Here is an 18183-nt window from a genome sequence, read left to right on the forward strand (position 1 = left end):
ACTCTCTCATTTTTTTTTTAATATATAAATTTGAAAAAAAAGCAAATAAACACGTAAATAGTTAAAAATAGAGGGGCTTTTAATGCAAAAAGACCTTTCTCATAGGACCCCGTGGTCGTGTGTCAAACCGACTCAGCTCTCACTGTTTATACTCGGCTTTTCGTGCCTTCCAAATGGCTTCAAATTACGTTTATACCAAACAAACAAAGAAAACAACATTTTATATACAAAACGCAGCGACTCTCAAACCCCAGCACCATCCCCTCTCCTCCCCCACTATTTTTCTCTTCGCTTCGGGGTTTCGCCTCTCTCTCTCTCTCTCTCTCTCTCTCTCTCTCTCTCTCTCTCTCTCTCTGTGTCTACATCCCCTCCCTTTCTTCTTCTCGGATGTGTATTCATCAATCGCCCCCTCCGCTACTCTCTCAGGTACCATTTTAGTCTCTCTATATACCCATCTGTTTGAATATACGTCTATGCTATATACATCCATTTATATTCCTGATCTATATGTGATTTTGAGGATCAGAAAATTGGGTTTCTCATTTTTTTAGTTTTATTTTTGTAGGGTTTAGTTCAATCCTAGATTTTGCTGCTTTCCCTGATGTTTTCCGATCTTGTCTTCGTATTTTTTTTTCCCAGAAAAGCAGCAGTTAGAAAGTAGACAAGGCCGGGGTGAGATGACGACCATAAGACCGAGCTTGCCGTCGCGGCTACGGCAGCTTTTGTCCGGCGAGGGTTCCCTCGTTCCCTCTGTCAAACTGGACTCCGAGACCGTGAGTTTTCAACCCTCTTATGCTTACAACTGTGTTTGCGTGTATATACACGCAGATGTATATATCCGGCTGTGGTTTTTTTATTAGGGTTTTATCAGAATTGTTACGGTTTTTTTCCGAATGCTCTCTATCTCTCTATAAAAAAAAAAGCCCTTTCCCCTTACCTTTTTTAACCCTTACCTTTTTTAACCCATGCATTTCAAGTCATTCAGGTTTGATAGAAAGTGGTCATATAGGGTGATGTAACTTCTATATGGAACTTTTTTTCCTGCGCTGACTTTTCTTAATACATTTTATCTAGTAATTGGAACATTTTACATGTTTACTTATAAAAATAAAAAAAAAAATTGGAACGTTTTACTTATCGAAAAAAAAGTAATTGGAGTATTTGGCTGGTGGTTCTGGCGAGTATTTATTCATTCGGGCTATTTTGTTCTATGCAGTTTCAAATATGCATAATATGTTACCGCCATTTGCTTTTGTTTACCCTTACTAGGAGTCTATGATGTAATTATATGTGATTGACGGGCCTGGTTTTTCCATTCAGGTTTGATAGAAAGTGGTTATATAGGGTGATGTAACTTCTATATGGAACTTTTTTTCCTGCGCTGACTTTTCTCAATACATTTTATCTAGTAATTGGAACGTTTTACTTGTTTACTTATAAAGAAAAAATATTGGAATGTTTTACCTATCGAAAAAAAAGTAATTGGAGTATTTGGCTGGTGGTTCTGGCGAGTATTTGACGGACCTTGTTTTTTCCATTAATATAATTTGTGACAGGTCTTTTATTTATTTTTATACTCAGCATTATTTTGCACCACGTGACCCTCCTCCCTTCTATATGTTGCATGTTGTGCACATTTTTTTTTAATTTTGTTCTGCTTGGGTCAGTCCATCAGTGATATCAGATTGGATAAGTGCACTGCATGATCATCATTGTAGCTCTTATGTGTTTCCGGAGGGATATCTCTTCAGCTTCTGGCCTAATTTTTGGATGTTGTACATTCGGTCCTCCACAGATTGGTGAAGTGAACAGTGAGCAGGCAACTGAATTTGAGAAAAATATTTGGAAATTGAAATTTATTTATAAGTGTTAACAAAAGTAATTATTTTTTGTGCTTCCTGAGCTATGTTCGCAAAAGTAATTTAAAAGGTGCAACAGCAATAGTAATATTTTTTTGATCGGTAACAGAAATACCAATATTAAAAGTTTAACATGCCTAATTAGTTGCAAGGATATGATAGTTTGTATTGATTTACTTGTGAGTTGATTCAATTAATGGAATTTCTCTTTTTTCTTGACTATGTGGGTCATGTTAGCATTGAATGAAAAATGTACTCATTGAGATGTAGAAGAACGATGTGTTTGTTGGAGGTGGGAATTATGATGACATGGTGGCATTTAAACTGTTTAATTAATTGTTATTGATCAAGTTTATTCAATATATTGCTTCAAAAGTATTCTAATGCTAGATGGTTGGTAATCATCTAATGGTGCTTATACTCAGTGTACTCCACCATAGTTGTGTGTTCATACTACTTCACACGTGCCATAAAAACAGTGAGGTAAGAAGCTTAGAATCTCAGCAATAACCTAGGCTCTAGTCACGTTCTTACCTGGGCATTCTATCAGCATTGCTCTGCCCTACTGAGATCATTTATAGGACCAATGTACCCGTGTTGGACATGGCATACCTACAGCACTAAAAGCTTCTTTCCATATGTCAAAATTGACTAGATTAGATTGTGATTTTTCTAAAATATGTTCACATCGATCTGAAAATGGAAAGTATGCTAAATTCTTAATATGCTCTACTATATTTTGGAATGTATGATGCTTGCTAATTTTTATATTTTGATGGGTAGACATGGAAGTTCATGCTTAAATTTCTCATACTATATTAGATTATCCTCACATTTTCTCAAAAAGCAAACAAGATTCTTTTCAAAACTTGCGCCACTCGTATTTTGAGACAGGAGTTTTGTAATTAAATAATATTTTAGGATCACTCTTTCGATATGCACCATTTATTTTGGGACAGAGTGGGTACTTATTCTTTAGATTTTATCAGTTTTTTCAGATCCGGGTTCCTAATTTCAGAAATATTGATTTTTTTTTTGTTGGGCTAGCGATTTGGCTTTTTAGTTTAATAATGCTCCAATTACTATGCGCGGTTACTTATTATTTTTATTTTTGGTTGTCCTGTTGAAGTTTATTTTCTAATTCATTCCTTTATTCTACTGGTATTGGCTTGCGGTAGGATTCAGATGATTGACATAATTTTTACACAATGATATCTCATTTTTCATATGACCACTCTTATCCCTGGCATATACTTTGTGTGAAACAAATCATGTTGACAGTAATTTTTGCCTTCGAGTCTTTGCGCCAACGTTTGTCAGGCAAATGGTGTCTTGTTCCTCATTAAGTGAGAGATTGTAAGTTGAATTGGTATGGGGTCTGAGTTGCATTTTTCTAGAAGGAAAATACAAATTACCTTTTTGGTGAATTTACCTTTTTGGTGTCATTGCTGTAATGATTGCACATATCTTATGCATTTTCTGGGTTGGGAACCTGGACTGTCATCCCTTGCATGGTGTCAGGAATGTGGAGAAGATTTGTTTCCTCCATATTAGTGACTAGTGCTAGCTTATCTTAGGAAATGTTATATAAACGAACCAATTCCTTGCAGGGGAATGGAATGTGCATGAACTGCTCCCTTCCATAGAATTTATTTTTATTTTAAGTAATTTGTTAAAAAAATTGACTCTTTATCATCACTTGCAGCCTCCAAAAATCAAGTCATTTATCGATAAGGTGATCCAGTGTCCATTACAAGATATAGCAATACCTCTTTCAGGTTTTCGATGGGAGTATAATAAGGTAATAGCATGCTACTTCTGCTGTGTGGTTTCTTGTTTTCTCAATTGCTCATTTATTTGTTGCTATACAGGGGAACTTTCACCATTGGAGGCCGCTCTTTCTGCATTTTGATACATATTTCAAGACCTATCTTTCTTCTAGGAATGACCTCCTGTTATCTGATAAACTTTTAGAAGATGATAGTCTATTGCCAAAGCAGGCAGTTCTACAAATTTTACGAGTAATGCAAACAATTTTAGAGAATTGCCATAACAAGGGTTCATTTGATGGCTTAGAGGTATGTTGATTTTAGTGTCAAGTCGTGTTTTACTGTCTAGAGTTGGGTATGAAACTAATTTTCATGGTATCTTGCCTAATATGTTATGCTTTTGATCTCCCCTTCAGAATTTCAAGCTCTTGCTTGCATCAACAGACCCAGAGATTCTTATAGCTACACTTGAAACTCTTTCTGCACTTGTGAAAATAAACCCCTCCAAGTTACATGGAGGTGGGAAGTTGATTGGTTGTGGCTCAGTCAACAGTTATCTCTTGTCTCTAGCCCAAGGGTGGGGAAGCAAGGAGGAGGGTTTAGGTTTGTATTCATGTGTAATGGCGAATGAGCGAACCCAAGAAGAAGGGCTTTGTTTGTTCCCATCTGATGTTGAAAATGACCGTGACAAGTCTCACTGCCGGATTGGTTCTACCCTCTATTTTGAAATGCATGGGGTTAATGCACAAAGCAGCGAGGAGAATGGAAATCAAAATACATCTAATTTGAGAGTTATACATATACCGGACCTTCATTTACAGAAGGTGGATGATCTCTTACTGTTGCAACAGTGCATTGAACAGTATAATGTACCTCCTGAGCTTCGGTTTTCATTGCTTACGAGGATTAGATATGCTCATGCCTTCCGTTCTCCCAGAATATGCAGGCTGTACAGCAGGATTTGCCTTCTTGCCTTCATTGTGCTTGTTCAGTCTAGTGATGCTCATGATGAACTTGTATCCTTTTTTGCCAATGAGCCAGAGTATACAAATGAGTTAATCAGGATTGTGCGGTCTGAGGAAGTTGTTTCTGGGACCATTAGGACGCTTGCAATGCTTGCCTTGGGGGCTCAATTAGCTGCATATACTTCATCTCATGAGCGTGCACGGATTTTGAGTGGATCTAGTATCAGTTTTGCTGGGGCTAACCGCATGATACTCCTGAATGTGCTCCAGAAGGCTGTCTTGTCACTGAAGACCTCCAATGATCCGTCATCTCTTGCCTTTGTTGAAGCACTTCTTCAATTCTATTTGCTCCATGTTGTTTCAACCTCGAGTTCCGGGAGTAATATCAGGGGGTCGGGCATGGTTCCTACATTCTTACCGCTTTTGGAGGATTCTGACCCTACCCACATGCATCTTGTTTGTTATGCTGTTAAAACTCTACAAAAGCTCATGGATTACAGTAGTTCAGCTGTTTCTCTCTTTAAAGAGTTGGGGGGAGTGGAACTTTTGGCTCAGAGACTGCAGATAGAAGTAAATAGGGTTATTGGTTTGGCCGGGGCTCTTGATGAGTCGATGATCATTGGTGAGAGCTCAAGACATGGTGATGATCAGTTGTACTCTCAGAAGAGGCTCATTAAAGTTTCATTGAAGGCACTTGGATCTGCAACATATGCTCCTATTAACCCTACCAGATCCCCACAATCTCATGAAAGTTCTTTACCTGCAACTCTTACAATGATATTTGGCAATGTAGATAAATTTGGAGGTGACATTTATTTCTCAGCAGTGACCGTTATGAGTGAGATAATCCACAAAGACCCAACTTGTTTTCCTGCTTTGCATGAAATGGGTCTTCCAGCTGCATTTTTATCATCCGTAGCTGCTGGTATACTTCCTTCATCAAAGGCTCTTACATGTGTTCCTAATGGTCTTGGTGCTATTTGTCTCAATGCCAAAGGATTGGAGGCAGTGAAAGAAACTTCAGCATTACAGTTCCTTGTTGACATTTTCACCAGCAAGAAATATGTTACCCCAATGAATGATGCTATTGTTCCTTTGGCAAATGCTGTGGAAGAGCTTTTGCGCCATGTATCTTCTCTGAGAAGCACTGGCGTCGATATAATCATAGAAATTGTTAACAAAATTGCTTCCTTGGGGGACAGTTGCTGCTCAGGATCATCAGGGAAATTAAATGAGAGCACTGCAATGGAAATGGATCCTGAAGACAAAAGCAATGAAGGCCATTGCTGTTTGGTTGGTGTAGTTGATTCAGCTTCAGAAGGGATAAATGACGAGCAGTTTATTCAACTGTGCATCTTTCATTTGATGGTACTGGTTCATAGGACAATGGAAAACTCCGAAACATGTCGGTTGTTTGTGGAGAAGTCGGGAATTGAAGCTTTACTGAAGCTTCTTTTACGGCCAAGTATTGCGCAGTCATCTGATGGAATGTCTATTGCTTTGCATAGCACCATGGTTTTCAAGGGTTTTACTCAAAATCACTCTGCTCCACTGGCACGCTCTTTCTGTTCCTCTCTCAGAGACCATCTGAAAAAAGCCTTGGCCGGATTTGGAGTGGTTTCAGGGACCTTTTTGCTAGATCCAAAGATAGCCCAGGATGGTAGAATATTTTCTTCACTTTTCCTCGTTGAGTTCCTTCTGTTTCTTGCTGCCTCAAAAGACAACCGCTGGGCAAGTGCGTTGCTTGCCGAATTTGGAAATGGTAGTAAGGATGTTCTGGAAGATATTGGGCGTGTCCATCGAGAAGTTTTGTGGCAGATTTCTCTTCTTGAAGATGCCAAGCCTGAGGTGGAGGATGATGGAGTTGTTTCTACATCTGAGTCACAGCAGTCAGAATCGAGTGCAAATGAAACTGAAGAGCAAAGATTCAACTCTTTCAGGCAGTTCCTTGATCCATTACTAAGGAGGAGGACATCAGGATGGAGTATTGAATCCCAATTTTTTGACCTCTTAAACATATACCGTGATCTTGGTCGTGCCACCAATTCCCAACAAAGGCGTGCTGATGGTACTTCAAGCTTGCGATTTGGAGGCAGTAATCAATTCCTTCCTTCTGTTTCTTCAGATGTGGCTGGAGATGTTAGTAGAAAGGAATTTGATAAGCAGAGATCCTATTATACTTCTTGCTGTGATATGATAAGGTCACTTTCTTTTCACATTACCCATTTGTTCCAAGAGTTGGGGAAGGTAATGTTGCTTCCTTCTCGTCGCCGGGATGATATTTTGAATGTTTCTCCTCCTTCAAAATCAGTGGCTTCTACTTTTGCATCCATTGCTCTGGATCACATGAATTTTGGGGGTCATGTGAATTCATCTGGAAGTGAGGCATCCGTATCGACGAAGTGTCGGTACTTTGGTAAGGTTATTGATTTCATTGATGGCTTTCTACTGGACAGGCCAGACTCCTGTAATGCCGTTCTATTGAATTGCTTGTATGGACATGGTGTGATCCAATCAGTTTTGACAACATTTGAAGCCACCAGTCAATTGCTGTTTGCTGTCAATCGGACTCCTGCATCACCCATGGAAACCGATGAAGGGATCTCAAAGCAGGATGAAAATGGAGACACTGATCATTCATGGATTTATGGTCCTCTATCTAGCTATGGGAAACTTATGGACCACCTGGTGACCTCATCCTTTATATTAACCCCTCTTACAAAACACTTGCTTGCCCAACCTCTGACTAATTGTAATGTTCCCTTTCCCCGTGATGCTGAGACTTTTGTAAAGGTTCTTCAGTCCATGGTTCTGAAGGCAGTGCTTCCTGTTTGGACTCACCCCCAGTTTGTTGATTGCAGTTATGATTTCATTACTTCAGTTATTTCTATAATTAGGCATGTATATTCAGGGATTGAAGTGAAGAATGTCAACAGCAATACAGGTGCTCGTATGACTGGACCCCCTCCTGATGAAACTACTATATCAACAATTGTAGAGATGGGGTTTTCCAGGTCTCGTGCAGAGGAAGCTCTCAGGCAAGTTGGATCAAATAGTGTGGAGTTGGCAATGGAGTGGTTATGCTCCCATCCAGAGGAGGCTCAAGAAGATGACGAACTTGCTCGTGCACTTGCCATGTCCCTTGGGAATGCTGAATCAGATGGAAGGGAAGTGATCACAAATGAAAAGGCTCAACAGCTTGAAGAAGAGATTGTTCAACTACCTCCTGTTGAAGAGTTGTTATCTACATGTACAAAGCTGCTGCAGATGAAGGAATCTCTTGCTTTTCCAGTTCGAGACCTGCTTGTGATGATATGCTCTCAAAATGATGGACAATACAGGTCTAATGTCATCTCCTTTCTTGTTGATCGGCTGAAGGATTGTACCTCAATTTCTGAAAGTGGAAACGGTACCATTCTATCTGCTCTTTTTCATGTCCTTGCTCTACTTCTTCATAAAGATGAAGTGTCACGTGAAGTTGCCACAACAAATGGTCTGGTTGCTGTTGCCTCGGATTTGCTTTTTCAATGGTGTTCTGGATTGGGTGGAAGGGAGAAAGACCCGGTTCCTATGTGGGTAACAACTGCTTTTCTCGCTGTGGACCGGCTTTTGCAGGTAGATCGAAAATTGAACTCTGAAATTGTAGAGCAGTTGAAGCAGGACAATGTTAACAACCAGCAGACATCTATCAGCATTGACGAGGTTAAGCAAACCAGGTTGCAGTCTGCATTGGGATTAGTTCCGAAGCATACTGACATAAATGAGCAGAAAAGACTTATTGAGATTGCTTGTAGTTGTATCAGGAACCAGCTTCCTGCTGAGACGATGCATGCTGTTCTCCAACTGTGCTCAACTCTCACTAGAATTCATTCAATTGCTATTAGCTTCCTTGATGCTGGGGGACTGAGTTTACTGCTTGCTTTGCCAACTAATAGCCTCTTTCCTGGGTTTGATAATGTGGCTGCTGCTATCATCCGTCATGTTCTTGAAGATCCCCAAACTCTCCAGCAAGCAATGGAATCTGAGATAAGGCACAGCTTTGTGGCTGCCACCAATAGACACTCAAATGGAAGGGTCACTCCCCGTCATTTCCTTTCAAATTTAAATTCTGTTATTTCACGGGATCCAGTGGTCTTTATGCAGGCTGCTCAGTCTGTTTGCCAAGTTGAGATGGTTGGAGACAGGTCCTTTATTGTTTTGCTGAAAGATCGTGACAAAGATAAGTACAAAGAGAAGGAGAAAGTATTGGAGAAAGATAAAGCACAGACTACCGATGGGAAAGTTGCTTTGGGTAATGCAAATTCAGTTGCTTCTGGGAATGGGCATGGAAAACTTAATGATATGAATTTAAAGAGTGTCAAAGCTCATCGAAAATCTCCTCAAAGCTTTGTAAATGTGATTGAGCTTCTTATAGATTCTGTCTGTACTTTTGTTCCTCCCTTAAAAGATGACGTGGTTACAGATGTCCTTCATACTCCATCGTCAACTGATATGGACATTGATGTCGCAGCAATTAAGGGGAAAGGAAAAGCCGTTGCCACCATGTCTGAAGAGAATGCAGCCAATGGTGATGAAGCTTCTGCATCACTTGCAAAGATTGTATTCATATTGAAGCTTTTGATGGAGATTCTTCTGATGTATGCTTCATCTGTTCACATTCTTCTTCGGAAGGATGCTGAAGTTAGTAGTTGCAGGGGTGCTCACCAAAGGGGTCCTACTGGTGTATACACTGGTGGAATATTTCATCACATTCTTCATAAGTTTCTTCTATTTTCTCGGAGTTTAAAAAAGGACAAGAAAATAGATGGTGACTGGAGGCATAAATTAGCAACCAGGGCTAGCCAGTTTTTGGTGGCATCTTGTGTCCGTTCCACTGAGGCAAGGAGGAGGGTTTTAACAGAGATCAATTGCATATTTAATGACTTCGCCAATTCATGTAATGGTTTTAGCCCACCAGGAAACAATATACCAGCTTTTGTCGATCTGCTTAATGATGTGCTAGGTGCTCGTACACCTACTGGCTCTTACATTTTAGCAGAAGCTTCTGCCACTTTTATAGATGTTGGTCTGGTTAAGTCATTGACTCGAACTCTCCAAGTTTTGGATCTGGACCATGCCGACTCACCTAAAGTTGTTACTGGTCTAATTAAAGCTCTGGAGTTGGTAACCAAGGAATATATCTATTCTGCTGATTCTAACATAGGGAAGGATGAAAATCCAACAAAACCCCCCGATCTTACCCAAGCTCCAAGTATGGATAATACTGGTGATGTATCTCAGTCCATGGAAACAGCATCTCAGTCCAATCATGATTCTGTACCAGCTGATAACATCGAGTCCTATAATGCTGTTCAAACTTATGGTGGCTCTGAGGCTGTTACAGATGACATGGAACACGATCAAGATCTTGATGGAGGTTTTGGTCCTGCTAATGGTGATGACTATATGCATGAAACTTCTGATGATGCAAGGGGTCTTGAAAATGGCATCGATACTGTGGGAATACAGTTTGAAATACAGCATCATGGGCAAGAAAACCTTGATGAAGATGATGATGAGGAGATGTCTGGAGATGATGGGGATGAAGTTGATGAAGATGAAGATGAGGATGATGAGGAGCATAATGATTTGGAAGAAGACGAAGTCCACCATTTGCCCCATCATGACACGGATCAAGATGATCATGAGATTGATGATGATGATTTTGATGAAGAAATAATGGAGGAAGAAGAAGAGGATGATGAGGATGATGAGGATGGTGTAATACTAAGACTAGAGGAGGGCATAAATGGAATAAATGTTTTAGACCACATTGAGGTCTTTGGTAGAGACAATAGTTTTTCGAATGAAACTCTCCATGTGATGCCTGTTGAAGTATTTGGTTCTAGACGGGAAGGGCGCACCACATCCATCTACAGTCTTTTGGGTAGAAGTGGAGACAATGTTACCCCATCAAGGCATCCTCTTCTAATGGCACCCTCGTCAGTGCACTCAGCTTCTCCTCGGCAATCTGGTAAGCTTCTTCGGGGGATGGTTTTTAGAGCTTGTATTCTTACAGCTATTTTAGTTCTTACCTGTACTTGGACTTAATTCTTTCCACTTGTTTGATATTTGAATTCTTTGCCTATGATGCTGGAACTTGCTGTTGCAGAGAATCCACGTGACATGGTCTTTTCAGACAGGAACTTGGAGAGCACTTCGTCACGGTTGGACTCCATTTTTCGATCCCTGAGGAATGGGCGTCATGGACACCGTTTGAACTTGTGGGTAGATGATAATCATCAAAGTGGTGGATCAAATGCAGGTTTAGTGCCACACGGCCTTGAAGAACTGCTTGTTTCTCAATTGAGACGACCAGCCCCTGATCAGCCTTCTGATCAGAACACAATGACACAGGAACCTCAAAGTAAAGGTGAAGTTAGTCAGTTTCAGGAATCGGAAGCAGGTGCAAGGCCTGGCATTGCTGTTGAGAACAGTGAAAGTAGTAATGTGCCACCTTCAGCTGTAGTAATTGATACCTCTGTCAATGCTGATGCAAGGCCTGATGCGAGTGAATCTCTACAAGGAACAGATGCATCCAGTGCACAGTTGCAATCTGTTGAAATGCAGTTTGAACACAATGATGCAACTGTACGGGATGTTGAAGCTGTGAGCCAAGCAAGCAGTGGAAGTGGGGCAACCTTGGGCGAAAGCCTTCGAAGCCTAGAAGTTGAAATTGGAAGTGCTGATGGGCATGATGATGGTGGAGAAAGGCAAGCTTCTGCAGATAGAATGCCGTTGGGTGATCCACAGGCAGCTCGCACAAGGAGGACAAATGTGTCTTTTGGGAATTCTGCACCTGTTGGTGGAAGAGATGCATCGCTTCATAGTGTAACTGAAGTTTCAGAAGGTTCTAGCCGAGAAGCCGATCAGGATGGTCCAGCAGCAGAGCAACAAATCAATAGTGATGCTGGTCCTGGAGCAATTGATCCTGCGTTCCTGGATGCTCTTCCAGAGGAGCTGCGTGCTGAAGTTATTTCAGCTCAACAGGGTCAAGTCGCGCCGCCCTCGAATACTGAACCACAAAATGCTGGAGATATTGATCCAGAATTCCTTGCAGCCCTTCCCCCTGACATCCGAGCAGAAGTTCTAGCACAGCAGCAAGCACAAAGGCTACATCAATCTCAGGAACTGGAAGGTCAACCTGTTGAGATGGATACAGTCTCAATAATTGCAACGTTTCCTTCAGAATTGCGAGAAGAGGTACATAGGTTGTTGGAGTGTGTTAAAGAATTGAAATGAGCCTCTATAATTTTTTCTTCATGTTTCCTCATCAGGTTCTCTTAACTTCATCTGATGCCATCCTTGCGAATCTCACGCCTGCTCTTGTTGCGGAGGCTCACATGTTGCGTGAAAGATTTGCACACCGATACAGTCGTACGCTCTTTGGTATGTACTCTAGGAATCGCAGAGGTGAAACTTCAAGAAGAGGTGAAGGTATAGGGTCCAGCCTGGAGAGAGCTGGGGGAAGCATTGCCCGTAGGTCGATTGGAGCTAAGCTAGTAGAAGCTGATGGAGCTCCTTTAGTTGACACAGATGCCCTGCATGCCATGATTAGGTTGCTTCGTGTGGTTCAGGTATAAACTTCGTTATTTAGATATGTACTTTATATGTCTTATCCTTCATGAGCTATGTATTAATGCACATATATTGCAGCCACTGTACAAAGGTCAGCTGCAGAGGCTTTTTCTGAATTTATGTGCTCATCATGAAACCAGAACTTCTATGGTGGAGATTCTCATGGACATGCTAATGCTCGATACAAGAAAGCGTGTCAACAACTTGAGTGCCTATGAGCCTTCTTATAGGCTTTATGCTTGCCAGAGTAATGTGATGTATTCACGTCCCCAGTCTTTTGATGGTAAGACCTCTATTTAAATACTCCTCCGATGCAAGTGTTGATTGCCCTGCCTATAATAATTAAAGTTGAGCTGTGTTCAAGAATAGGTGGAACATGGTATTAGATTTTCTGTCAAGGGCGTATACATATATTTGTAGTTTGTGGTGCTTAAAAGGTTTTCATTACTTATTTTTTAACTTTGTATGCTTCCTAAAGTTTGGCGTGACATCCAAAATTTTCTTTTGTTGAGGCGTCCAAAAATTTTAAATTAAAATAAAAAATACTCCTTTGTTGTGGTCAGTGCTTTTGACATGTGGCAGTCATGTGCAACTTGCCATCTTCATATGTACTTTTTTGTTCTTAAAGGTGTTCCTCCCTTGGTGTCTCGGCGTATTCTCGAGACTCTTACTTATTTGGCTCGAAATCACCCCTCTGTGGCGAAGATTTTGCTTCAGTTTAGGTTGCCTCAGCCTGCTATAGCAGAGCCAGAGAATACTGATCAGGAACGGGGTAAAGCCGTGATGGTTGTTGGAGAGGATGAAATGGATAGGAGTGAGCATTGGGAAGGATATATATCCATTTCGTTGCTTTTGAGCCTCTTGAATCAACCCCTTTATCTAAGGAGTATAGCTCATCTTGAACAGGTGATCCTTCCCATAAAGTTTTTTTGGTTTTCTTATATTAATTCTTTTAGGTTTGTTGATGTGTTCAGGATGTATTGACCTTCTGTGTGTTTTTTCAGCTTCTTAACTTATTGGAGGTCATTATTAATAATGCTGAAAGCAAGTCAGTATCTGAAAAATCTGGGGCATCTGCGTCAGAGCAACCATCTGTTCCAGAAAGTGCAACGTCAGATGTTGGGGTAAATAGAGAATCTGGTCCAATTTCTTTAGGTGTTGCTACATCATCCAAGGATGTCAATTCCTCCAAACCCACCACCTCTGGTTCGCACAAGGAATTTGATACTCAAACCGTACTGCTTAATCTGCCACAAGCTGAACTTAGACTTCTATGCTCATTGCTTGCACGAGAGGGGTATGATGTTCTTTTGATCTATTTAATTGCATTTTATGTTCATTTTTTTTGTATTCTCTGTTGCGTTTTTTGTTCCACACAATCATTCATACATTTTTGCTGGAAAGCTTCTATCACAGTATGATTGGGTCACTCATCACTCATGGGTCCCATATTTATGTGTCCAAGCTTTATGGTGGTCCGGGCCATGCTTTTGCATCTAACAATCCACATGTTATAAACACAATACTGACCCTCTGACATCTGCATTGTAACTTTATTATTTAGTTCATTGTGAGGGTCTGTCTTAGACATTGGTTCTAATTTTTTTGTTGGGAGTGGATGTGATTTTAACCTTGTACGTTAGCATATAAATGTGGTCTGACAAATTTCATGTTGCTCCCAGACTCTCAGATAATGCATATACTCTTGTGGCAGAGGTAATGAAGAAATTGGTGGCAAATGCTCCAACTCATTGTCATCTGTTTGTTGCTGAGCTAGCTGGGGCCATTCAAAATTTGACTACATCTGCTGTAGATGAGTTGCGCATGTTTGGTGAAGCTGTGGAAGCCCTCCTCAGTACAACATCTTCTGACGGAGCTGCAATCTTGAGGGTTCTGCAGGCATTAAGCTCCCTTGTTTCCTTGCTGAGTGAGAAAGAGAATGATCCACAAATTCTTCCTGAAAAGGATTATACAGCTGCTCTTTCACGGGTGCGGGACATAAATGTGGCTTTGGAGCCTTTGTGGCGGGATCTGAGCACTTGCATTAGCAAAATAGAGACTTATTCAGACTCAGTACCCGATTTGCCGACTTCATCTAAAGCATCCGCCTCTAAACCCTCTGGTGCAGTGACTCCACTCCCTGCAGGCTCTCAGAACATCTTACCATATATAGAATCTTTCTTTGTGGTGTGTGAGAAGTTACATCCCTTGCAGCCCGGGTCTAGTAATGAATTTAGCATTGCTGCAGTTTCAGAGGTTGAAGATGCCGGCACTTGTACTGGTCAGCAGAAAACCTCAGGGCATGCTTTGAAAGTTGATGAAAAACATGTTGCATTTGTGAAGTTCTCAGAGAAGCATAGGAAGCTGCTCAATGCTTTCATCCGACAAAACCCTGGATTGCTTGAGAAGTCCTTCTCACTCATGCTGAAGGTGCCTAGATTTATTGACTTCGACAATAAGCGTGCTCACTTCAGATCAAAAATAAAGCATCAACATGACCATCATCACAGTCCTTTAAGAATTTCTGTAAGAAGAGCTTACATTCTGGAGGATTCTTATAATCAGTTGCGATTGAGATCCACTGACGATTTGAAAGGGAGGTTGACAGTTCACTTTCAAGGAGAGGAAGGCATTGATGCAGGTGGACTTACAAGGGAGTGGTATCAATTGCTGTCCAGGGTTATTTTTGACAAGGGAGCACTACTTTTTACGACTGTGGGCAATGAATCAACATTTCAGCCAAATCCCAACTCTGTTTATCAGACAGAACATCTTTCATATTTCAAATTTGTTGGGCGAGTGGTTAGTACATTTTATTGTTGCTTTCAGTCCATTGAGAAATTGTTTGCGTGCTTCTTGCTTATTCCTTCTTGTCTTTTCAGGTTGGGAAAGCACTTCTTGATGGACAACTTTTGGATGTCCATTTCACCCGATCTTTCTACAAGCATATATTGGGGGTAAAAGTTACCTATCATGACATTGAAGCCATTGATCCTGCTTACTTCAAAAACCTTAAGTGGATGCTTGAGGTAGCCACATGAAACTTTTCTTCTGTGTGTGTGTGTGCAGCTTCCCTCCTTTTTTGGCAAGAGCCAATTTGTTTTATTTGGTTTCTTGCTTGCCTTTACAGAATGACATAAGCGATGTTCCGGAATTTACATTTAGCATTGATGCTGATGAGGAGAAGCTGATATTGTATGAGAGGACAGAAGTAATGATTTTTCCGAACCCCTTTATATACTTTGGTTTCTCTGGCAAGAGATGATATTGTTATGTTTATATGTGGTGCTTCTAATGCAGGTGACCGACTATGAACTAATTCCTGGTGGACAAAATATTAAAGTTACCGAGGAGAATAAGCACCAATATGTTGATCTAGTTGCTGAACATCGGTTAACAACTGCCATTCGTCCTCAAATAACTGCCTTTTTGGACGGATTTAATGAATTAATTCATAAGGAATTAATTTCTATCTTCAATGACAAGGAACTTGAATTACTTATTAGTGGGCTTCCTGATATTGATTGTGAGTTTCCTTCATTAATATGTATACTTTTGTCCCCTTGAAGAGGCCATTCCTTCATTACTCCCCTTGAAAGAATCTAAAGTACAAAATGATTCAGCAGTAACAAAAGATTTTTGTTCCTGTCTTTCAGTGGATGATATGAGGGCAAACACTGAGTATTCTGGGTACAGTCCTGCATCTCCTGTTATTCAGTGGTTTTGGGAAGTTGTTCAGGGTTTCAGCAAGGAGGATAAGGCTCGTCTCTTGCAGTTTGTGACTGGCACCTCTAAGGTATTTTCCCTTTATATATGATTATGTGTAGACTTCCTATAGGACAATTTATGTGAAACTCATACTTATGATGGTTTTTGTAAGATTTTTAAGAAAGCACACCATGGTCTGAATATGGATGCGTGCTTGTTTGTATTGTTGGCTTTTTACTCAGTTGATCCCATAGACGTTATCTTGGTTGGAATTACCTAAACCTAAAAGTTACTTCGTATACATGTTTAATGTATCAAGTGATCCTATTTGTGAATTTTGAATGTTGAGTTGACAAAAGTGTCAGCTTTTTCACCTAAGGTATCAGGTCAGACTGATTGCAGTATAATTTGATTGTTCTATTGAGAATTATCATAATGAAGCACTAGTGGCTTCAGTGCATAACGGGTAGTAAAAAAAAGCCCCTCCCCTTTTTGTATCTGATGACTGAGCTACACAACCGGGTGGAGGGGACTGTCTCCCTTAAATCTCACACCCCTGGTGAGTGGGATTTGATCCATAAGTTCTTAATAATTATTGAGTGACTTTGTGCTGAGCCCCTCTTAATTATCTTTCTTCCCCTACTTTATTCCCATGGCCTAGTCTTTTAGATCTATCATTCTTTTTTTCCTTTGTATTTTGATTTCTCCGGTTTTTTTAATCTCTAATTCTTATTAGTCAGTTGAACTTCATTCTGAAGGACAATCACACGTGTATATACAATGCACACCTTATTGATGCACAAAAGGGTCTGACTTCACCTGCTGTACCTTTTTTTTTTTTTGGATATATTTGGGAAATGTGCACTTATGAACGGACTTGTTTGGTACACATTGTCTTTGACTTTTAAGTTAATGTTAGTGGTTTGAACTCTACTCTTGCCAATTTCCAGGTGCCTTTAGAAGGGTTCAGTGCACTTCAAGGAATTTCAGGCTCACAAAAGTTTCAGATACACAAGGCTTATGGCAGCCCTGATCACTTGCCTTCTGCTCATACTTGGTAGTTTTTATTGACTGAAAAAAATAAATAAATAAATATCCATTCGTATTACTCCCGTTGCTAGTAGCATTGCTTTATTGAAAAATATATCCTGATTCAAAATTCTTGATTCATGTAGTTTCAACCAGCTGGACCTACCGGAGTATCCTTCTAGACAACACTTGGAGGAGAGGCTATTGCTTGCGATTCATGAAGGCAATGAAGGGTTTGGATTTGGTTAAGAATAATAATGGGAGGCATATCAAAGTATCCTTGTAGATAATACAGATTGTATCAAATGCTATCATCAAATAGAATTGGGTGTTAATTGTGATAATGCAAGTTGATAAATTGTATAGTCGTACATGTGTTATGGGAAATGCCTCTGGCAGTTTTTTGTAATTTTGCCAGCATTTTATTCTTTTCAAGTTTACTGCCTCTTTTACGAGACGCTCACGAAAAATTAAAAAATAAAATTACTAATTCTAAAACAACAAATAAATAAATAAAAAATAATGGCATATTTCTTTTTTCTGCATTCTCGGACATATAGGTCATAGGCCTAGTTCTCACAGTAAGGCTACCACATTCTAGTTTCTGATAGCAGGTCGGGTTGCCTAATTAGAGGTTCGGCTTCCGACTTAAAAGAAAGTGTTGCCGGAAGCAAAAATGTTTCGAGAATTTTAAATAAGAAACGTGTTCATTCCTTGGGGGGCGGCAATTTCGAGCTAGAGCAAACTTGGCCTGCCTTGGGCCCGAAATGTTGGCCCAAAACTTGTTCTGGGCTAAGCCTAAAGAGGTTTGTTTTCGTCTTACGTGCTACGCAGCGATGCATCGGGCAAGACTCAGCCAGACCCGATTGAGACTTTAGAGGCCTCAACATGTCTTTGTGTATTTTCTATCCCCATTTCCTATTTTTTTCCTCCTTTTCTTTTTAAGAAAAAAAATTATGGCGGGATTATAGAGATATAGACAATAGATACAAAGGGATGCTTGAGTAACGAGATAAAATGAGAAATTTGTGAATATTACTATGAATATTAGTGGAATAGTTTGAGTAAAGATATTTTATTAGATTTTGAAAAATGAGAAAAAATTAAATAAAAATATCATGAAATTTAAATATTGTTAGAATATAATTTTTTATTATTAATTCTGTTTTGGAATTAGAAAAAATTGAATTGTTTTTTGTATTTTGTTTGTAAGTTTGAAAAAGTTGTAATGATTAG

The 18183-nt window shown here is 40.1% G+C and overlaps 1 protein-coding gene across 1 annotated transcript; it reads left to right on the forward strand.

Annotated features, from left to right (window-relative positions):
* Nucleotides 1–231: 231 nt before the first annotated feature.
* Nucleotides 232–17356, forward strand: LOC122314988 (E3 ubiquitin-protein ligase UPL2-like). The gene is made up of 17 exons (XM_043130651.1): nt 232–426; nt 640–773; nt 3565–3660; nt 3731–3937; nt 4045–10606; nt 10745–11835; nt 11910–12209; nt 12289–12493; nt 12839–13116; nt 13215–13507; nt 13893–15012; nt 15093–15239; nt 15341–15421; nt 15511–15736; nt 15867–16006; nt 16869–16975; nt 17094–17356. The coding sequence occupies exons 2-17, from the start codon at nt 678–680 to the stop codon at nt 17194–17196; spliced, it is 11052 nt and encodes a 3683-aa protein (XP_042986585.1). The 5' UTR covers nt 232–426; nt 640–677; the 3' UTR covers nt 17197–17356.
* The last annotated feature ends 827 nt before the right edge of the window (nt 17357–18183 follow it).

Source organism: Carya illinoinensis, chromosome 7 (assembly GCF_018687715.1).
Source record: "Carya illinoinensis cultivar Pawnee chromosome 7, C.illinoinensisPawnee_v1, whole genome shotgun sequence".
Taxonomy (NCBI): Eukaryota; Viridiplantae; Streptophyta; class Magnoliopsida; order Fagales; family Juglandaceae; genus Carya; species Carya illinoinensis.